The sequence below is a fragment of the Clinocottus analis genome, unplaced genomic scaffold (assembly GCF_023055335.1).
Source record: "Clinocottus analis isolate CAN_PGR_092001 unplaced genomic scaffold, fCliAna1.0.p SCAF_10, whole genome shotgun sequence".
NCBI lineage: Eukaryota > Metazoa > Chordata > Actinopteri > Perciformes > Cottidae > Clinocottus > Clinocottus analis.
This window is the reverse complement of record NW_027175821.1, coordinates 3,225,881-3,249,074: the sequence shown is the minus strand read 5'-3', so window position 1 is coordinate 3,249,074 and position 23,194 is coordinate 3,225,881. Positions and strand designations below refer to the sequence as shown.

General features: G+C 46.7%; 1 protein-coding gene across 1 annotated transcript; it reads left to right on the top strand.

Moving 5' to 3' along the window:
- Positions 1 to 1,114: 1,114 nt before the first annotated feature.
- On the top strand, positions 1,115 to 22,775 carry cngb1a (cyclic nucleotide gated channel subunit beta 1a). The gene is made up of 32 exons (XM_068590784.1): positions 1,115 to 1,193; positions 2,304 to 2,392; positions 3,423 to 3,565; positions 3,720 to 3,748; positions 3,815 to 3,866; positions 4,451 to 4,554; positions 4,698 to 4,761; positions 6,435 to 6,483; positions 6,562 to 6,589; positions 7,968 to 8,080; positions 8,883 to 8,983; positions 9,114 to 9,251; positions 10,735 to 10,776; positions 12,825 to 12,975; positions 13,125 to 13,152; positions 14,143 to 14,290; positions 14,655 to 14,756; positions 14,842 to 14,996; positions 15,126 to 15,371; positions 15,672 to 15,880; positions 15,950 to 16,000; positions 16,156 to 16,242; positions 17,250 to 17,314; positions 17,673 to 17,795; positions 18,197 to 18,338; positions 18,418 to 18,577; positions 19,162 to 19,259; positions 19,564 to 19,647; positions 19,878 to 19,996; positions 20,532 to 20,678; positions 21,878 to 22,079; positions 22,593 to 22,775. The coding sequence occupies exons 1-32, from the start codon at positions 1,115 to 1,117 to the stop codon at positions 22,773 to 22,775; spliced, it is 3,531 nt and encodes a 1,176-aa protein (XP_068446885.1).
- The last annotated feature ends 419 nt before the right edge of the window (positions 22,776 to 23,194 follow it).

The following is a 23,194-nucleotide window of genomic DNA, read 5'->3' as shown; positions in this document are numbered from 1 at the left end:
TGACTCTAACGACCCTGCCATGGATCGTGGCTGTCTGGAGCAGGTCCTGCCATGGCCCTGCTGATGCGCCTCCTCTCTACCTCCTTCTGCTTCATGGAGGGTGGTTGTCTGGATGGTGGTCCATGTGTATACTACTCATTATATGAATAGTTTCTGTCATGTTCATGTAATGTGCTGTAACTCTGTTACGTTGCTCATTCTGGTCACATCACATCTATTGCTTCTTTCCATGACAGAAGCAATAGACACAATAGACTCTCGTGACTCTATTGAATCCAGCGACTCTAGTGACTTTCGTGACTTTCGTGACTTTCGTGACTCTAGTGACTCTAGTGACTCCAGCGACTCTAGTGACTCAAGTGACTTTAGTGACTCGAGTGACTCTAGTGACTTTCTTGACTTTCGTGACTCTAGTGACTCTAGTGACTCTAGTGACTCCAGCGACTCTAGTGACTCTAGTGACTTTCGTGGCTCCAGTGACTCTAGTGACTCTAGTGACTCCAGCGACTCTAGTGACTCTAGTGACTTTCGTGGCTCCAGTGACTCTAGTGACTCTAGTGACTCCAGCGACTCTAGTGACTCTAGTGACTTTCGTGGCTCCAGTGACTCTAGTGACTCTAGTGACTCCAGCGACTCTAGTGACTCTAGTGACTTTCGTGGCTCCAGTGACTCCAGCGACTCGTGACTTTCGTGACTCTAGTGACTCTAGTGACTCCAGCGACTCTAGTGACTCGAGTGACTCTAGTGACTTTCGTGGCTCCAGTGACTCCAGCGACTCGTGACTTTCGTGACTCTAGTGACTCTAGTGACTCCAGCGACTCTAGTGACTCTAGTGACTCTAGTGACTTTCGTGGCTCCAGTGACTCTAGTGACTCTAGTGACTCCAGCGACTCTAGTGACTCTAGTGACTTTCGTGGCTCCAGTGACTCCAGCGACTCGTGACTTTCGTGACTCTAGTGACTCTAGTGACTCCAGCGACTCTAGTGACTCCAGTGACTCTAGTGACTCCAGTGACTCGTGACTTTAGTGACCCGAGTGACTCGAGTGAATCCAGTGACTCCAGATTCCAGCGGCCACACTGACAGTTGAACTTGATTCCCAGCAGTGACCCAGGATGTTGAGCTGGGTGGTCAAGGTGGTTCCTCAGCCCCCTTCAACACCTGAAGAGCAGAAAGAGCTGAAACCATCCACAGGTCCGCCCCCTGCTGCAGCCCCGCCCATTTCCACTAGCACGCCGCCTGTCGCTGTAAGTTAATGAAGTTATTACTGTTGTAAAAACGTTTAAGTTTATGAACACAAGCGTTGACTATGGCCTCTTCTTTGATCCTTCAGGGAGACGCCAATGTCAAAAAAATATTATATTTAATTAAGTCATAGATATTTTCATATTTCTTGATTTTATATGTTCAAATTGTGCAAAATCAGAAATATAATTTAAAAATATACAAGCTACATATCAAATGTGTTGCGAGACGCAATGTTAGGCAAAGCATCCGGATGCTGTCAACCACAAGATATTTGGTTTGGTTTTGACGGATTCTGTAGGTCGTAAGCTTTCCAGAAAGGTGCGCTAATCATGTTTAGCATCAAGCTAGCACCATAAAAAATTACATTTTCCATAACTTGCAATCACTTGGGGTTTCAAGTCATAGTAATGTTTTTTGTTAATATTTATGATTGCATTGTGTTTTAAACATGTACAATTGAGTTCTATGGTTAGGGTTAGTAAGCCCAGCCTGTGTGCTCTAGAGGTATATTATTGGTCTATTATTGATTCATGGAACATATTAACACATGAACACATGAACTAGACCTCTTGAAGTACAGTTCTACCCCCCAAGGGGGAGAGAGGCGTGATGGATTTTAAACAAATAAATAGTGAATGAAGTCTTATTGTATTTGTATCTGCGTAAGATTACATGATTTTATGTTTCCCACAGGAAAAGAAAGTAAAATTTCAAGATGAGTGCAAACATGAAGGTAAGACATGAACACAGTGAGGATGATGTTGTTTTGTTCTCTAGAAACAAAAACATCCATGTTTTATTCACAGCTCCCAAAGACAGAAGCAGTCTGCATGCTCAGGACAGCAGGTGAGTTACTGAGACTCACACTAACAACGCTAATAACAAAGTATATATATATATATATATATATATATATATATATATATATATATATATATATATATATATATATATATATATATTCAGTTCAGACTAGTTCAGACACTGAGTTGAAAGGTTCAAACTCTTCCTTCCTCAGTCCGCCATTGGGTTCTTCAGGTGGACCGTGTTCTCCAGGTGTACCGGGTTCTCCAGGGGTGCTGACGTGGATCAGCGGGGCCCTGCCGCTCCTGGCCCCCCCAAGGCTGAGTCCAGCTAACACCACGGTGAGCATCACACACTGATCAGGGGTTACATCAACACACACTGACCTGGGATCAGGGGTTACAGCTCGTTCTGACCTGAATGATCTTTTTTCTTCTTCCCTCATGACTTTTGTCCAAAGGAGGAAAACACAACCCCCAGGTAAATACTGTGTGTGTGTGTGTGTGTGTGTGTGTGTGTGTGTGTGTGTGTGTGTGTGTGTGTGTGTGTGTGTGTGTGTGTTCTTGGTGTTGGAACCCATTGGGTGTCAGGGTTGTGATGATCGTCAGCTTGAGTTATGGGATGTTCCCTCATTGTTTCTCTTCTCCATGACAACAGTAAACCTGAGGAAGAGTGAGTAGTCATGGCAACATAGTGAGCTGCTTATGAACCCATCAGTAGACAGGCTGCCACATAGTGAGCTGCTCATGAGCCTATCAGTAGACAGACTGCCACATAGTGAGCTGCTTATGAACCCATCAGTAGACGGACTGCCACATAGTGAGCTGCTTATAAACCCATCAGTAGACAGGCTGCCACATAGTGAGCTGCTCATGAACCTATCAGTAGACAGGCTGCCACATAGTGAGCTGCTCATGAACCTGTCAGTAGACGGACTGCCACATAGTTAACTGCTTATAAACCCATCAGTAGATGGACTGCCACATAGTGAGCTGCTTATGAACCCATCAGTAAACAGACTGCCACATAGTGAGCTGCTTATGAACCCATCAGTAAACAGACGGCCACATAGTGAGCTGCTTATGAACCCATCAGTAAACAGACTGCCACATAGTGAGCTGCTTATGAACCCATCAGTAAACAGACGGCCACATAGTGAGCTGCTTATGAACCCATCAGTAAACAGACTGCCACATAGTGAGCTGCTTATGAACCCATCAGTAAACAGACTACCACATAGTGAGCTGCTCATGAATCCTCTCATCCTCTGGATGCTCTCATCCTCTCATCCTCTGGATGCTCTCATCCTCTCAACCTCTGGATGCTCTCATCCTCTCATCCTTTGGATGCTCTCATCCTCTGGCGCTGCAGACATCAACGCTGCTTTCTGTGGTCTCGCTCCACAGGAAAGGGATGATGTCCTGGATCTCTGAGGGTCTGGAGAAGGTGGTCCCTCAGCCAGATATGAACAAGAAGGAGACTCCACTCCAGCCCCCTGAGGTACATGAAGAGATGTGAATATACTTTAATATCAGAGTCCAGCAAACTGCATCGCTGGTCATGTGACCTTTGTCTGTGATGAGTGCAATATGAAGTGTACTTACCTTGTGTGTGTGTGTGTGTGTGTGTGTGTGTGTGTGTGTGTGTGTGTGTGTGTGTGTGTGTGTGTGTTCAGGTGCAGACAGCAGCTCCAGCAGGTGAGCAGATCACAGTCTTCCAGCTGAGATGTTTCATCATAAAACATGACTCACTGTTTGTTTCAGCTGCAGAGCTCCAGAGCCCCGAGGACGACGAGGTCAAGCCACTGCCCCCCAGGTGTGTGTGTGTGTGTGTGTGTGTGTGTGTGTGTGTGTTTCACGCAGTCAAAGTGGAACGGCAGTTATTCATTATTAACATTATGTTTTAATCAACTTTATAATACGGGTAGATCAAATCAAGCATTGTGATTGGTTGAGAGTGAGACACAGGGGGTAGTTTATTCAGCCAATAGAGTACTGTGCAGCCTGTTTACATTAACCAGCGTTCCACATCACTGCGCACTCCAAATAACAGTTAGATTTAAATTATGCGACCGTTAGGTAGTTAGTTAGTTAGTTAGTAGGCATTTCCAGCTTGACATTTGCCGAACATGTGTAGCGGGGGTTTTTCTTGCGCCCATTACTTTTATATAAGTATAAGCGCGTTGGGCCTAACAACACCCTTAAACAGTACATTATTGAACGATACAGTACTGCCTCTCACATGTTATTGCTTGAATATACTGCACTGACATTAGAGGCGTAGTGTGTTTATTACTCAAGTAAAAAAAGCTGCAGACAGGAGAACTGCTTTGAGAAGCTTTCTGAACTCTGTCACATGGTTGTTGTGGTTGTAATGTGTGATCTGTGACCATGTGACAGGATGATGGACTGGTTTAAACACGGGTTAGAGAAGGTGCTTCCTCAGCCGGAGCTTCATGTCCGCTCAAAGACAGAAGACCAGAAGCCTGAAGCTTCAACCAAAGGTCATCTTCAGATCATCAGCAGATGTGTTTCCCTCTCAGAGAGCCATGCTGCCACCTGACACTGTTTCTGTCACCAGGACCTGTTACAGCACCAGAACCTGCTCCGGCACCAGAACCTGCTCCAGTACCAGAACCTGTTACAGCACCAGGACCTGCTCCAGCACCAGAACCTGCTCCGGCACCGGAACCTGCTCCTGACACTGCAAAGTTAGTACATGTGTGTCAGTGGATTGATGACCATTGTGATAACCATGAGTTTACAAAAACTAGGTCGGTGTGGACAGATCTAATATTAATAATAATGATGATGATGCCGTGGCAACGTTTATCTATTAAATTAAACCAAGTGAATGTGTTAAAAATGCCAAATATGAATTTGATCGTAGAACTTTCTTGCGCTTCGTTGACCTTTGTTTCGTCTTGGTGTCGTTTCTTGAAGACAGAGGTACTCGTCTTCCCAGAAGACAGAAACAGGACTTTTATGTTTAAAAGTCAGAAGCCTCATAATGTGGATACTCGACTCACTTTTGATAATCACAAGACCAACATCACCAATACAGCGTTTTATCACCTTCAAAATATCCATCGTCCTTCCAATGATTCATCCATCCATCATCCATTATCCTCTTCTTACTTTATGGGTCAGATTATATTCCAGACGTTCCTCTCTCCAGTTCATCTGAGTTCAACCCCTTTACCTGGAGGATCCGTGTCTGTACTCTGAGCTCCTCTCCCTGAACCCAGACGCTGTGTGAGGCCTGCTTGTATCCTCATCATACCACTCATGACCGTAGATGAGGGTCTGAACCGAGATGGACGAGTGAGTCTAGACCTCGGCCTTCCGTCTGAGCTCCCACGGCGGTCCGGTACAACGTCGTCCATCTTGCGCTCTGTTTCACCCTCATCGGTGAACAAGACCCACAGATACTCAACTCTCTTTCATGGGGCTGGAATAAAGTTCCCCAGGTGGCCGAGCAAAGTGAAGATGCTTTTTCTAACACACACAATCTCTCCTCCTCTGCTCAACACAGCACCGCTGAGCGTAGCCTCTTTCCCTCTGAGTCGTCTAACGGTTTGTCTGAAGCTCTTGGTGGCTTCATCGTCTCTCTGAACTCCTCCCAGACCGTACGCTTTGGCAACCAGCTGCAGTCCTACAGGCCCACCGGTACTAAGACTCTCTGTTGGCCCACCGGTACCGGGACTCTCTGTTGGCCCATCGCTACCAGGACTGTCCTACAGGCCCACCGGCACCAGGACTGTCCTGCTGGCCCACCGGTACCAGGACTGTCCTTCTGCCCCACCGGTACCAGGACTCTCTGCTGGCCCACCGGCACCAGGACTGTCCTTCTGCCCCACCAGTACCAGGACTCTCTGCTGGCCCACTGGTACCAGGGCTATCCTACAGGCCCACTGGCACCATGACTCTCTACTGGCCCACCGGTACCAGGACTGTCCTGCTGGCCTATTGGTACCAGGACTGTCCTGCAGCCTCCAGGTCCGGCTCCTGGGTTTCCCTTAACGTGTGCGAGGTGCAACAAGTCTTTTCTGGTGGATTCATATGGGGTCAGTGGGTGGCTCTTCACTCTTTCCTGGAGAGCCCTTTGCTTCGGGAGATGCTACCAGGAGCCATAGCCCTCGACCACACAGCCCCCAGGCTGACCTCCACCACGTTGCTCAGGACAACATTACAGGTTCTTCTACTGGAAAACAGAAGAAGAAAAGATGAACATGTAACAAAGCGCTTATCAGACTGTCTGTATGTAACCCTCAGCTACAAACATAATGGCAGCTGTGAACGTGATGTAACGCTGTGAAAGTGTGAGGTGATGTCAGTGTGGGTTCATGTGTGTGGACTCTGATGTGCTCTGTTGTGTTGGCAGTATGATGGGATGGATCATCAGCATGTTGCCTCAGCCGGTGCAGAAGCGGGTGAGTAGCTGCAGTCAGATTCATCTTGTAGGTATGAATCCCAGTTCCTAATCCTAACGATGTGTTCTCCTCCTGCAGGACGGAGGCAGTGAGGAGGTGCAGAGCAGTGAGTACCTCCTGTTGTCACTTCACTAACACAGGAACCACAACCAGCAGCTCTGATTCCTGTTAGACAGACTGATACACAGAGTTTAAAGCAGCTGGCGTTTGTTAGAATACAACTACAATATGCAGGTAATGAACCGATGCTGCAAACGCAGCTTTACCAGTTTGGACAGGCACATGTTTTTCGAGTGTTGAATCTTATTTTGAGCACATTTAGAATGAAACGTTCCTCAGCTTGACTCGACTGACATCTCTGGTGGCTGTGGCCGAGGTGTTCATGCCTCTCTAACTGCAGGTGCAGAAACACATGATGGAGTGATTGATTGGTAGATTGATTGGTTTTCTAGCAGGGTATTGGCTGGTGTCAGTGATGAGGCGGACTCTAACCGCGCTGCTCTTCTCCTTCTGTTTCAGGGGGCTTAGGATAAGAGGAAAAGGAAGAGCAGAGCGCTTCACACTGACACTAACACTGACTGAAGGACTGTACACGGGAACATTCAGTCTGTTTAACCAAACATTACTGAGGACAGAGGGGTGACATCTACATTATTTGTGGAAGATGATTGTACGAGATACTGACATTGGTTTTCTCCAGTATCCTCTGTGGTGTTGCTCAAGATGAACATCCAGATACACCAATCTAAATGTCTGTATCTCACAGAATGGCTGATGAAGCCGCAGCTACAGGACAGACTGCTTTGAAGCGGTGATCCTTCTCCCGCTTGTGCTTCTTCATACTCTCTTCAGCTGTTAGGAAGAGATCTGGACTCAGACTGACAATAGTTGCTGTTTAAAATGCTTTTGCTGATCGTATATTGGCAGCTGATTCTTTATGGACATCACAAAAGCATATTGCTGTATGTTCATAAAAATAAAGAAATTGGGGGGAACATTGGTGCATTTATGAATGTTTTTGTTTGTAAACCTGAAAACCTGAAACCTGAAATCAACCCATCAATTTATCAATGAATCAATCCATCCATCCATGAAGCAACTCATGAATCTATCAAACAAATGTAAAAGTATAATGTAAACTTCCAGCGTTTGCTTTGCAGATTGCATCAGATTGTCATTTGTGTTTGTTTCGTTGTTTTTTTTTATTAATTCTCTTAAGATTCAAAAGATCAAATCATGAATTTTTTGATCAAAAGATCAAATCAGATTCTCATATACCCCAGCAAATAAAAAACAATAGATAACCTGAATCATGTTTTCTTCTATTTGTGACATGACTATCATTTTCAGTGATGGTGATGTATACAAGACACACACAGACACAGACACACAGACACACACACACGTGTGTGTGTGTGTGTCTGTGTGTGTATATACATACATAGACAATGCTCAGCCCTGCTCTTCTGCCATGTGGCATTCAGTAAACATCGTACAGAAGAAGACGGACCTGGTGCTGGAGGACATCGGACAGGACGAGGACAACGAGGCCGAGCAGAGGGAGCTCGGTGATGAGTCACAGAAGAAAGAGGATCTGGTGAGACCCGGACCATTGTGACGTTCTTCTCTGAGCATAACGGGTATAAACAGTACCAAGACAGCACCAGGTCAAGAGCATGGAACTACAAATAGTACCACTTGTAGTCGCAGGATGGGCCATACTTTGAAGGCTACTGTGGTACTTCAGCTGCTCCATTGGTCTTTCAGGGTGGCTGCAGCAAGCTGATGAAAGAGGCTAGCGACTGCACGACTGGACTCTGTTGTCGAGGTCGAAATAGTAATTTTTAAAGTCAATGTATCCTCCCACAGTGGTTTATGGTACTTTAGAGGGTACAGGGTTGATACTATGGTACTTTAGAGGGTACAGGGTAGTACCATGGTACTTTAGAGGGTACAGGGTTAGTACTATGGTACTTTAGAGGGTGCAGGGTTGATACCATGGTACTTTAGAGGGTACAGGGTAGTACTATGGTACTTTAGAGGGTACAGTGTTGGTACCATGTACTTTAGAGGGTACAGGGTAGTACTATGGTACTTTAGAGGGTACAGTGTTGGTACCATGTACTTTAGAGGGTACAGGGTAGTAGCACAGTACTTTAGGGGGTATAGGGTTAGTACTATGGTACCTTAGAAGATACAGGGTGGTACTATGGTACTTTAGAGCGTACTTTAGAGGGTACAGGGTTAGTACTATGGTACCTTAGAGGATACAGGGTAGTACCATGGTACTTTAGAGCGTACTTTAGAGGGTACAGGGTTGGTACTATGGTACCTTGTGGGTAGTATGACAGATGTTTCCATGTGAAGAGAACACGCTATTTCTTTGCGATTGGTTGCAGACAGGTGATGCACAGCTGACCAGAGGGGATCAATGCAGCCTAGTGATGGACAGCATCAGGAAGGAGGCTGGAGAGGAGGTTCTGGCTCACCTGGGGGACAGGTTACTGACCTCCTTGTTACTGTGGGATGGGACACTAGCAAGGGCTTTGTCTTTCTTTGGTTCAGACACCACATTTAAGTGTAATTTCCTTGAATGTTGATGGGTATCTGAGCTCCTCCCTGGTGTGCAGACTGCAGCAGGACCACCTGGAGGCGGCCCGCGTCGCAGAGGAGATGGCCCGGAAGGCAGCGGAGGAGGCGGTCCGACAGCTGGAGGTGGAGCATTCAGCTAAGATTGTCATCGAAACGCTGCCAGAGTCCAACGAGCAGTAAGTCACAGCAGGACACACAAACACGTACATATCCTTTCCGGTCAAAACCCTGCGTCTACGTCGGCTCTTCAGGAACTTATAAGACAGACCCTGATTTTGAGACTTTAGCAATCATGACAGCACTCTAAAAAGAGTGTTGTCATGATTGCTAAAACAAAAGAAGATCAGAAGCTACGGTTTCCCTCATTTTTTATGGGAGATTAGCAGCTAAATGTGCTGCACAAAGTCACATATTTGGGTCACATTATCAAGGATGACTTCAATGATGATGACGATGTGCAGCGGCAGTGTTGTAAACTTTATGCACAAGCCAATATGCTGGCATGTACATTTTTTATGTGCACAGAAGATGTTAAAACTGCTCTCTTTAGAGCCTACTGTACTCCCCTCTATACAGCACACCTGTGGTGCAGTTATAGTAGAGAAAAAATTAAAAAGATTCAGGTGGCATTTAATGATGCTTTTTGAATCTTGCTAAACCTTCCCAGATGGGCAAGTGCAAGTCACATGTTTGTGACTGATAATGTTCCCAATTTTCATGCTGTTTTGAGGAATTTCATGTACAAATTTAAATGTCGACTGGATGAATCTGAAAATGTAATCATAAAAGCCTTGACCAAGCCAACACAGAGTAATACAAGGTATTTTTCTTGTCTCTGGAAGCATTGGAACAAGTATGTTTTAACCACGAGTGACTTTTTTTAACGAACGATTATACCTGTGTCCTTGTATTGTAGTGTATTGCATTTTATATAGTGTTGTTGTTCTGTTTGTTGTTATAGGGACTATCGAGTCTGAAATAAAAGAAATATATATAATTACTACCAGAAACAATGCCTTTTTTTACAATGTGCTCACATTCATGTGTTCATATGTCAATAACGGACATATTGATGTCACGTAGCAAATTAAACAGCACAGCCTTAGTTTACAAGAGCATGTAAACCAAAAAAATCACTCGAGACTCAAGGCCCCAAGTTATGGAAAGTAGGCATTTCCATTGCGCTGGCTTGGTGCTGCACCTTTCTGTAAAGCCTACGACCTACACAGTTAAATTTATTTTCAGATCAAGCATCAGCAAAGTATTAGCCACACTACTAATACTATGGGATCACACAATGTGGTACGTGGCTCATTGTTAACATGTTGTGCTATGCTATTGTAGAAAAGAAGCTATGGTATGAGTCATTTTAAAGAGGATATTCATCCTGGAAGAGGTTTTTTTTTTCATTTTTCTTTTTCTTCATTTTTTCTGTGTTCTATCAGCAACCAATAAACCAGAAACACATATCATGCTATATATACATCTTAACTAATCTCTCAAGTGTTTTCTGTATATTATTCAAACAGCCCTTGTGGTTGAGTAATAATCTGGATTTAGTCTGAGGCTGAAAGAAGTTAGAACACTAGATATCGTATGTGTTTTATGTGTATTAGTACACACAGAGACAAGCACAATCTTTCTGTTTGTTCTCAACAGACTGCCCAACATCCTTGAGGAGGAAAACGAGGACGATCCAGAGTGAGTCTCTCTTCATGGAGTACAGCGCCCCCTACTGCTACCGCACTTACTGCTGCTTTGTCAATGCTCATCGCAACCGCGGCTACGGCGTCGGTGTTGACTGGAAATGACTTGCCGATTGTGATGCTTGTGGTGCAACAGCTTACTCACACTCTCCATGATGTGTTTGACGTCCTTCTGCACTTCTTGTGCTTTGAGCCTCCTCTGCTGCAAAGTTAGAGTCGCGCATCCAAGCGCTCTGTTTTACAAAAGCTCTCGGCTCAAGCTCTGCTGCTCCTCGCCGACTTGGATACTGCCCCCTTTAGCGACTGCTTCCTGACGCAATGCGCTGATGTGTCATTACTGTCTGACGCGGGCTCTCCATGTTCTTTGTCCCTTACTGCACACCGTTCAGGTTGCAGAACCTGCAGGAGGAGGATGAAGACAGCACTGAGGAAAATAAAGTAACAGCAGAAAAAATCAAGACTGCTGTTGAGAGCGAGAAAAAGCCCCTTCCGTAAGCTCAGCCATACATGTATATAGAAACTCCTCTAGTTACTTATATAGAGATGCTCTAATACTTTATAGGATTTGAATCTAATTGTTCAGTAGACCTTCACCAAGACATGTATTTATTACAATCATATTATGTGATCCTCTTGTGGCATTCTGTAAGAACTTCTGGTGTATTAACTTGCACTTAGAGCGTGTCCTTTAAAGCTTTTTACTTCTCATGGCTTTATGGCGAATATCTAATGGAGTAGGGTGTCTGTCAAAACTGGACTTACTCCATTCCTTGGCTGCATACGTAGAATCTGTCCATGAAAATCCAAAAGGTCCTTTCTAACTCGTAGAATAGACTTTCCTGACATGGCAGTGCAGACCTTTCAGTCCCCTTCAAAAGGGTACTTACCTCCTATTGGTGCACCAGCCCACAAGATGTCCACCAAGGCCTTCAGTATTTCATGTCAAACCCCATCTCCTCTTTGGCACCTTGCGACTGCTGAACTTCTTGTCTACTTCAGCGACGTCTGCCACAGAGGTGGGTGAGGTGGTATAGCTCTGCCTCGTCCTCCAGAGTGGAAACAGAGTTATGCCTAAAGGTGACGTTGTGATTTTCTCAGTCAAGCTATGTCTCAACCTCCACCTGTGCTTATACGATCCATTGAGGACAGAAATGAAGGATTGAAAGGACAGAAATATTTGAGGTGGTCCATGCATGATCATGTCAGGGCAGACTTAAGACAGGTAATGGGGGTTAGGGTTAGCGGTGGACACCTGTGCTACCTTGTTTAGCCGGTTGCCCGTAAGTGGCAAGAAATGACGAGCAGGACTTTCATTGGTTGTTTTTTAAACACTAAAACACATTGGCGTGTTCTCAAGTCGATGCTCTAAGCTGAGCTGAGGACCCTGACGCCATCAGGGAACTGGGACCAAAGAACAGACACAAGGCAAGGCAGTTGGGCTGGAAAAAAAAGGTTGACCCAAAGTTTACTCAAACTAAATAAACAAGGGAACGAGACACAGATGTAAACAATGAGGGCGGGGCTTGCAATCTGGAACGAAAGGCAATATGAGTGACAGACAACCAAAACAAACAGAACACATAACTACCCTGGAGGTCTGGGCGTAACGGATACTTACCAGAGCTAATAGAGTTGTAGGTCAAATAGTTTTGACTAATCAGGATAAGGATCTCACTCATCTGATGACATGTGCTGACCTCTATCTGGAGAGACATGAAACGTTTCATTCATGGTTACCAGACGATGTACGATGTTGGTGAAGTCTTTACCGCTCAGCGTTGTCGTCAGACCCTTCGAATGTTTCATTGTTTAGCTCTTCACAGTGACTGAAGAGACTGACGAGGCCAGATCAAGAAAAACAGGTTCACCCCAGGAGTAAAGCACTGAAAATCACACACATACATGAAGACAGTTTCATTTTGCTCATTACTGTATGTGAAGCCATCATAGCAGCTCCCCATGTTTCACTTCCTTTGACACCAAGCGGTTTCAGAGTTATTCTGCTCTTCGGGGTTACTCGTGACATTTGCCCTTCTCCTCCAGGAGCCTGATGGACGTTTGTGCAACTGATGCCGCTCTTTCGTCAACACAAGTGGAGCCAGCGTCAGAGAAGAGAGACCTGGAGAGTCCGGACTCCCAAACCATCACCCAACAACCAGAGTCTCAAGCTGCAATACCCACAACCACAGAGCAGGTGACTGTGTTGTATTCTCAGCTTCAGCTTCGTCAGTTTCTTCAGATTTTTAATGTTAACAAATATAAACATAGACAAAGTGTGAATTGTGTTTTATTCATTAAAACTGAAGCAGAGATGTTGAACATGTGTTTCTCTTCTTCTCTCAGGCCAATGCAGCAGAGGGAGAATGTGGAGGTGAGAGCACGACAACATTATGAATACATTTATGTATTTACAATTAGAATTATATCATAAAACAATCATTATAAATACATGTATGTATTTATAATGAAGGGAGTTGCAGTGAAGCTTCATTTCACATGTAGACTAAATCAATTCTATAGAGCTGAAGGTATCAAACAACAGAACAGCAACTAATGAATCAGCTTCATAAATAATAAACACCGCAGGTGAGCCTCACAGAAGTCAAAGGTCAACTGCTAGACTATGTCTTTAAGTGATGTGTTGCTATAATAGGGATCTGAGACGAGAGCCCGTCCTCCCGGTGTCCTCCTCTCAGCTCTGCTCTTTGACTGTTTCTCCAGTTCCCGACGCTTGTTCTTCCGTAAGCAGCTTTCTGCTTCGCTGCCTGCGTGCTGCTGTGTGTCTGGAGAGCTGCAGGACGCTGCTGCAGGAGCTGCTGCCTGCAGGACTGGAGCTCGCCCTGCTGACCCCGGAGCTGCTGCGGCGGTGCTGCACGAGCATCGTCGGCCGCGTCACGCGCCTTACCGCCGACTCCCAGCATCCTCAGCAGCCGTAGCCCCGCCCTCCTCCAGCAGAGCCCTAGAGAACCTTTAGCCACCTGTAGATCCAGACCTTTGAAGTGCCAATTAAGCCACCTTTACCAAACCATCCCACGTCCTCCTATCCCATCATGCACTGCTGCGCTGCACTGCTTCAGCGCGAGGCGACAGCTGACCTCGCACCAGGTGACCTAACAGGAAGTGGATGTTTGTGCTCTGCTCGCTCTCTCGCTGTTCACTGACATGACTGGAGAGCTTAAACCTGACATTAACACAAAAATACTCTCTGGAGAACTCGCTTTTAAAATGTTGTTTTTATTATTGGGTAACTGATCATTTCCCAGTATGCCAATGGCAATGAGTCATTAAGACATTTTTTTTTTAATATATCTAAATTTATATATCGATGTCAGTCATTCATGTGTTCTGATCCGTCCCTCAGGGGGCTGTGCTGGAGCTGTGGGCGGAGCTCCGGAGCTGAGGGTGGAGGATGTGGATGAGGATGTGGGGCAGGGAAAAGGCCTGAACATCCCTCAAATTATCACAACCCCAGAGTTCAGAAGTCTGAGCGCCCCACGGTTAAAGCTCAGGTAACACACGAGTCTTCATGTGCAGCACTGCTGATCCGCCTGATGGGGCGCTAGAGATACTGCTGTTAGAGAAACATGGATCCGAGATGAGGCCCGCTGGCCATGAACTCATGTTTACAATGTTTACTGAGGCATTACATCAAGAGAGAAGTAGTCATTTATATAGACTTCTATACAACCAGAGGAGTCGCCCCCTGGTGGTCAGGAGAGAGAACAAAGCTTGAACACAGGTTTACTTTTTAGAACAGCAAGGCGGAAAAATTCACTTGTTTCCTTGTTTTCCTTGTTCCACGTTCAGTTAAAAGCTCTTTTCAGACCTCTTGTTCTTTTCATACTTTGTCCACGTTGTGTCCGTGTCCCTCAGTGCTGCAGGTGATCTGTTAGCTGATGAGGGTGACGATGAACTGTTCCCAGCTGATCTGAAGACCTGGTCCAGTCAGGGAGACCTGCTGACCGCAGACAATGAGTGAGAGAAACCACACAGACGTACTTTGTCCTCGACCCGCGTCCTCTCCGTCCCTCGTGCTGACCGTCCTGCTGTCATCCCGCAGGGCGCGTCCTCTCTCGGCCGCCAGCGTCGGCAGCGTGATCATCCAGGACCGGCTGAGCCAGCTCGTCCGGCTCTTCAAGGGCCGGACAGAGCGGCAAAAAGACCGGCTGGTGGACCCAGACGAGTCTGAGGAGGAAAGTCCTTCAGCCTGTAAGGGTCCCAGGTTTTGTGTCTTTGTCTTCATGTCATTGTGTCTTTGTCTGCATGTCGTTGTGTCAATGTCGTTGTGTCTTTGTCTTCTTGTCTGTGTGTCTTCAAACATTCTCATATTCATTATTTCTGCAGCACCGAGCAAAGCTCCTCCTCCTCCTCCCCCTCCTCCTCCCCCAGAAGAGAAGAAGGATGATGTCCCTCCAGCAGCGGAAGAGGAAGAGGAAGAGGAAGAGAAGCCATTCTTGCTCCCCTTTGAAATTTTGGGACATCCAGTTGCAATTCCCAAACTTCCCAAACTTCCCAAACTGCCCCCGATGCCGCCCTGGCTCAAAGTGCTGATGGAGTACCGCTTCCCCTCCAGCATGGACCCGTTCACCGGTGAGCGACGGTTACTGCTGTTGTTCTGTTATCTATGTCTTTCTGTCTCTTCTTCCTGTGTAGGGCTCGGCCTTAGAGATAGAGTAAGGAGATGAGGTTCCTCTGTAGGGCTCTGCTTTAGAGATAGACTAAGGAGATGAGAGGGAAGCCTGCTGGACCTGCTGCCACGAGACCCGGACCGAATCAGAGGAAGCAAACGGATGGATAAATATGATTTATATGATTATGGTGTGTATGATATATGACGGTATGTATCATATATGATACATACCATGTGGGCTTCCTGTCTCCGCCTTACAGATCTCATCTACGTCCTCTGGCTCTTCTGTGTCGTGGCAGCGTGGAACTGGAACGTGTGGTTGATCCCCGTCCGCTGGGCGTTCCCCTACCAAACCCCCGAAAACCTCCACCTGTGGCTGCTGATGGACTACAGCTGCGACCTCATCTACATCGCAGACATCCTCATCTTTCAGCCCCGACTGCAGTTTGTCCGCGGGGGGGACATCGTGGTCAGTGCAAGCAACATAAACTGTTTCTGTTGGTCCGAGTTTCTGGCTCATGACACTTTTTTATTTCAGTGTGATAAAAAGGACATGAGAGAAAACTACATGACCACTGAGAGATTCAAGGTGAGATGCACATCATATATGTCCATGTTGGTTCGAGACCCTTTAGAGGTCACGTGAGGACGCACAACAAAGACATAACACACATTATTTAAACATAACTGTTCCACGTTGATGACTTGTTATCCAACATGAGAACGACCTTCATCTCTCTGCAGATGGACGTCATCAGTCTGTTTCCCATGGAGATCTTCTACTATTTCACGGGCGTCAACTCGCTGCTGAGGTTCCCTCGTCTGCTGAAGGTGGGCTGCTTTATGAAAGAAAGGAATGATCCTTTATCCTGTTGGAGGTTCTTCTCTGCCTTGGACCCGTCCTTGGTTTAGTTTGCTGCCCTGTGAGGCGCCGGGAGCAGTTAGGGCAGCCCGCCAAATCTGGCCCGCAAGGGGGTCCAGTCCGGCCACCTCGGGGTCCAGTCCGGCCACCAGGGGGTCCAGTCTGGCCGCCAGGGGGTCCAGTCCGGCCGCCAGGGGTCCAGTCTGGTCGCCAGGGGGTCCAGTCTGGCCGCCAGGGGGTCCAGTCCGGCCGCCAGGGGTCCAGTCTGGTCGCCAGGGGGTCCAGTCTGGTCGCCAGGGGGTCCAGTCTGGCCGCCAGGGGGTCCAGTCTGGTCGCCAGGGGGTCCAGTCTGGTCGCCAGGGGGTCCAGTCTGGTCGCCAGGGGGTCAGCCCACAGGATAACTGTTAAAATGACAGAAAATAATAATAATAATAATAAAAAAAGAAATTAAAACTTGCAGTGCTGGAATTCGGTTCATAAATCCTCTGATTGAAAGACGGGCATGCTAACCACTTATCCGCAGTCGGAATTGATGGCTGCACTGATATTACTACAAATGTTGGTCAGCTAGGCCGACTGATTAACGTTTTTGGACATTTCACTGTATTTTTCACTGCAAGGCTTTGTGTTGCATGTCGTTAAAAATGGATCACGTCATGAAAGTGGCGTCACAAACGCGTCACAAAGTGAGGGACTGTTTGGTCTTTATGTTTCTCGTTATTGTTGAAACATAGAGAAATATTGTTGTTATTTATGCATTATTATGCTGTGATTTTACTGGTCCGGCCCACTTGAGATCAAAATGGGCGGGTGTCCTGGTGTTCATGCAGGTGTTAATCCAGGTGTTCATCCAGGGGTTCATGCAGGTGTTCATCCAGGTGTTCATGCAGGTGTTCATGCAGGTGTTTATGCAGGTGTTCATGCAGGTGTTCATTGAGTGAAGACACTCTGCTGACTCATCTCTCCTCTGTGGTAGTACATGGCTTTCTTTGAGTTCAACGACAGAATGGAGGCTGTGATGAAGAAGGCGTACATCTACAGGTGAGGAGAGGTGTACCTCCAGGAGCCACCAGGGGGGGCTGTTCCTCTTATTCACGAGGCTTGATATCACAACCTTCAGTATGTTGGGTCTGGTTATGAATAACAAACCAAACGGGTAGATATCATGAAAGAGTAGTTCATAACAATGGGTCGATGGTCATTATTACAATGTACTGGCATTGTCTGCATATTATCGTCAGTCATGAGGCAAAGCAGAATGAATGGAGGGCGACCTCAAGCTCACCCAGTAGATCCAAGTGGCTCCAGCATTGATCCTTGAGGAACCTCACATTGTTGATTTATTAATGTTGGGGCATTATGTTTGTGTTGATTAATTTAACGTGTGTGTGTGTGTCAGGGTGATCCGGACCTCCACCTACCTGCTGTACTCTCTGCACATCAATGCTTGTCTCTTCTACTGGGGATCCGACTATGAAGGACTGGGATCCACCAAGTGGGTCTACAACGGGAAAGGCAACGCGTAAGAACCGCCGATCGCTTTGTGGAGCAGCTCCTGAAGCTTCTGCTTCACACCACCCTGTTAAACATGATGGTGTTTTAAAGAGCAGCACGTCAGACCGCTGGAGGGCAGGAAACAGCGAGCCTGGAGGTGTCTGAGGGGTCATGACCTGATACATTGTTCTGACAAAGTCTTAGAGACATGTTTGACATGGATGTACAATTAACAAAAGTCTTCTTGTTTATTAAGGAGCTCCACCAGGAGCTTTAATGTTAAACTGTGCATTGAGTTAAGACACAATCGACATGAAAAAGAGCCTGAAGTTTGGTGATGATTCTCTTCACATGGAGGGTTATGGGCTGAGAACTGAATCTGTTGAAACTGAAACTGTTGGTGGATCTCACACTGTGTTTCTCCTTCAGTTATATTCGCTGTTACTATTTTGCCGTGAAGACGTTGATCACCATCGGAGGACTCCCGGACCCCACCACCGTCTTTGAGATCTGCTTCCAGCTCATCAATTACTTTGTTGGCGTCTTTGCCTTCTCCATCATGATCGGTCAGGTCAGTTGGTAACAATATGGATCATGACGACGTGACGAGTCCAACGAGAACGTCTTCTAAACCTGACCGTTGCTCTCAGATGAGGGACGTGGTCGGAGCCGCGACCGCCGGGGAGAACTACTACCGAGCCAGCATGGACAGCACCGTCAAGTACATGAACTCCTACCACATCCCTGCAGAGGTCCAGAACCGCATCAAGACCTGGTACGACTATACCTGGAAGAGCCAGGGCATGTTGGGTAAGCGGTGTCCTGTTTGTGTCCCAGTAGAAGGTCTTTTTCTGGTAACAACACGAAACAAAAACGGGACAAACAATCAGGTTTAAACCTCATTGTCAGACTCGTAAATACCTGAGAAGAACATTTTAAGAAGACAAGAATAGAAATAGAAAATAATTAGGTTTTAAATTCAATAAAAGCCAATATAAATGGACAAAACATGATGATAGCTTGAGTACAAAGATAAAGAAAACATATAAATGTTCACATAAAACCACATAGAAAGTGTTGTGAGATGAATAAAAGTACAGACATAAACGTACAAATATTACTAGTGTACAGGTAAGCAATATTTTAATGTTGAAGCTGGTTGAGATTTGGCATAATTAAATGACTTTAGCTTAGTAAATCATATTATATAAGATGTGAAATCGCTTTTTGCAAATAACCACTTACTGCAGCTGTCAAATAAAGATATCATTACTTATGAGCCTGAAAGATGCAGTCCATGTATCTGGCTAATGGTCTTATCTCCAATAGTAAACCTTTCCCCTGAATGTCTCGTGTATAGTTCAGGTACACTCAGAGTGGTGTTCTCTCTGCAGATGAACAGGAGCTGCTCATGCAGCTTCCCGCTAAGATGAGGCTGGACATGGCCGTGGACGTCAACTACACCATCGTCAGCAAGGTCGCCTTGTTTCAGGTAGAACATGAGATGAGGAAATGAGATGAGAACATGAGGTGAGATGAGAACATGAGGTGTGAACATAACATGAGATACAAACTTGAGGTGAGAAGATGAGATGAGAACATGAGGTGAGGTGATCCTTTCACAGCGGTGTGGAAACATGGAAAATAAGCCCAGTTGGCCTTTTGTCTCTTCCTGGACTGTGATATTTATGGATCTCCGTTATGATTTTTATTTTATTGTCTGACTTCTGCAAAATAAATCAAAGAAACAGCTGCATATGAAACAGAAATGTATCACGTCTCTCTGAACGTCTCAGGGCTGCGACAGACAGATGGTGTTCGACCTGCTGACCAGGCTCAAGTCAGTGGTCTACCTGCCCGGAGACTTCGTCTGCAAGAAGGTGTGTGTGTGTGTGTGTGTGTCTGTGTGTGTCTGTGTGTGTGTGTGTGTGTGTGGTTTGGTGAATGTATTCTACGGCATGTCCTTGTATTGTGCTTCTCTTCAATAATAAATTATTAAAATGTGTTGTCCTTCTGTGTGTGTGTGTGTGTGTGTGTGTGTGTGTGTGTGTGTGTGTGTGTGTGTGTGTGTGTGCGTCTGTGTGTGTGTGTGTGTGTGTGTGTGTTGCAGGGGGAGATTGGCAGGGAGATGTACATCATAAAACAGGGGGAGGTCCAGGTGGTTGGTGGTCCAGACCTGCAGACGGTGTTTGTCACCATCAGATCCGGCTCTGTGTTCGGAGAGATCAGGTCAGAGCTGCTTCCTGTCATTTCAGAACTGAAGCATCTGGAACACGTACGCAGGACCGCAATGTACAGCAAGACCTCTTTAGAGGTCAGTGATGTAGGGCAAGACCTTTTTAGAGGTCAGTGATGTAGGGCAAGACCTCTTTAGAGGTCAGTGATGTAAGCAAGACCTCTTTTGAGGTCAGTGATGTAGGGCAAGACCTCTTTAGAGGTCAGTGATGTAGGGAAAGACCTCTTTAGAGGTCAGTGATGTAGGGCAAGACCTCTTTAGATGTCAGTGATGTAGAGCAAGACCTCTTTAGAGGTCAGTGATGTAGAGCAAGACCTCTTTAGAGGTCAGTGATGTAGGGCAAGACCTCTTTAGAGGTCAGTGATGTAAGCAAGACCTCTTTAGAGGTCAGTGATGTAGGGCAAGACCTCTTCAGAGGTCAGCGATGTAAGCAAGACCGCTAAAAGGAAAAAAGAGACTTATATTATTTAGTTGGACAGAGTTTTCTTTCAAGTCTGACCGCTCTTTCTCTCTTCATGGATTGGTCAGTCTGCTGGCTGGAGGCGGTGGGAACCGACGAACTGCCAACGTAAAGGCCCACGGTTTTGCCAACCTCTTCATCCTGGATAAGAAGGACCTGGCGGAGATCTTGGTGCACTACCCGGAGTCCCAGAAACTCCTCCGCAAGAAGGCTAAGTAAGAGTCCTCCTCCCCAAGTTGCTGCCTGGCTCATGGGCCACAGTCCGGCAAACACCGCTCACGTGTCCAGACCGCTGACCGGTGTCTTTTTAGAGAGACCTCGAGTGAACCGAAAGACCTTAAGACCTCTAATGAACCGAAAGACCTTCAGACCTCTAGTGAACCGAAAGACCTTCAGACCTCTAGTGAACCGAAAGACCTTGAGACCTCTAATGAACCAAAAGACCTTCAGACCTCTAGTGAACCGAAAGACCTTCAGACCTCTAATGAACAGAAAGACCTTTAGATCTCTTATGAACAGAAAGACCTTCAGACCACCAAGACTCTGAGCTGGTGACCTACATTCAGTCACATAGAGATTAAACAGAAGGCTCAGAGCTGAAATGTATTTCAGTCTTCAGCTCAACACCATCAGCAGATCACGAGGAGACTTCCAAGCTTCTCTCGGTTATTTACTTCCTGTCTTGACCCGACACGTCATCTGATTGGCTGCCCTGAGGCTTTGAGGTCTATGACACCTGTGCTTCGGAATGAAGAACCGCCTTTCACGAGTCACTGTGTGCCGGTTCTGGTCTGACTGGTTGAGTTCCAACCCATTGGTAGATAAATGGTCCAGTTCTGATCTGACTGGTTCGGGACTGACCCTTCAGTAGATAAATACCATAGTCAGCATAAAAACGTCTGGTTTCTCGACTACTTAAGCTTTAGCGCTACAAGTCATGTATGTGAGGGGCTACCATGATGGGAGGAGCTTCCATGATGGGAGGAGCTACAATCACGGGAGGGGCTACAATGATGGGAGGAGCTACCATGATGGGAGGAGCTACAAGGATGGGAGGAGCTACCATGATGGGAGGGGCTACAATGATTGGAGGAGCTATCATGATGGGAGAGGCTAACATGCAAGATGCTGGTCATTTCCGTCGTCTCCTTCCTTTTTTCTCCTGTCTTCTGATCCCTCCGTCCTGGACAGGATTAGCAGCAGCTCTGTAATCTGCCCTCCTTGGGGGTGTAGAGGACGGGCACGGCCCAGGTGGCGGATCAGGGCCTGATCCCTTGCAGGTCAGATCACGGTGCTGCAGCAGACTGGATGGACATGCTGTACGAGACCTCTGTGGTCTGGTTTCTGTTCGTGAGTCAGGACTAGCACCCTGTATCTAGTCACACGTCCTCATTGTGTCTCCGTATTTGTGCAGGACGATGTTGACGAAGGATGCCAAGCCAGACGAGAAGGCCGGAGCTAAAGGGGCCATTGAGGTTATTCCACCGAGACCGGACACACCTGAGATGTTCAAGGCGGCCCTAAAGGTGTCCCAGCAGAAGGGAATAGAGGGAACCTTCACCAAACTGAGGAAGACCTACCAACCATCTGAGACCACAGCAGAGGTGAGACACATTGTCCTGGATCAGGACAGAGGTGAGACACTCTGTCCTGGACCAGGACAGAGGTGAGACACTCTGTCCTGGACCAGGACAGAGGTGAGACACTCTGTCCTGGATCAGGACAGAGGTGAGACACTCTGTCCTGGATCAGGACAGACGCTGCTAGAAAGACAAACATGAAAATCGTTTCAATGTTTTTCTGCCTCAAAACAATAAGTTTGTGTTTGATCTTGAAATGGACAGAATTGTCCACCAGCCGTCTCTCCGTCCGTCCAACTAATGAGTCCTTGATTGTCTTTCCATCATCTGGACAGTGAAGCGCCGAAGTTAGACGTCTTTTCAAGTTCACTCTCAAATCAAACCTTTAGAGTTCCAGGTCGAAAAGTGGTCATACTCTGTTCTCCTCCTCTGTGTGTGTTCTGCATCATGAAAAGCACCAATCAGCATCTAGAAAGAAAGGAAGTAAGGAAGTAAGGCAGGACAGATTTCTCTCTTGTCATGGGACCTCCATTTTGTCTTTCCTCCCAGGCTCCGCCCACTGTCTCTCCGGCCCCGCCTCCCTCTCCGATGCACCGCCGCTCTCCGATCCCTCTGGTGGCGGCGGAGGACGAGGACGACGCCGTGTCGGAGAGCGCCGACAGCTCGGTGGTCATCAGGATGACGCCGCGACAGCGAGGGGAGGAACGGCTCACCGTGGAGAGGAAGGAGTGAGCATCCTCACTCCAGCAAGGACACTTCATCCCTGAGGAGATAACGAACCCCAGTGCATTCTGGTCTCTGAGGAAAAACACTTACCACTTCTTCTTCTGGTGGTGCATCTTGCTGTCTCCATCCAGCGCTTGCAGGGCTTCCTCCTCCTGTTTGTCCCCCTGAAAAGAGTAAGTTAGGGTAATAAGTGAAGTCTGCATCGAAGCGTGGTGAATAAATCTAGAGGTGCTATATAGTTCAGCGTGTTATAGTTTCTGGACTCTACTTGTCTGAGTTATTAGATGTTATTTAGTTCAGTAGATGGAGAACTTAACGCTGAGTATCAGTTGAAGAAGAGAAGAAACCATTGGTCAAAGAAACGGGAAGCTTTGATGTGAACAGGAAGTACTTCCTGTTTCAGAGTTTCAGCATAAAAGCCTCTT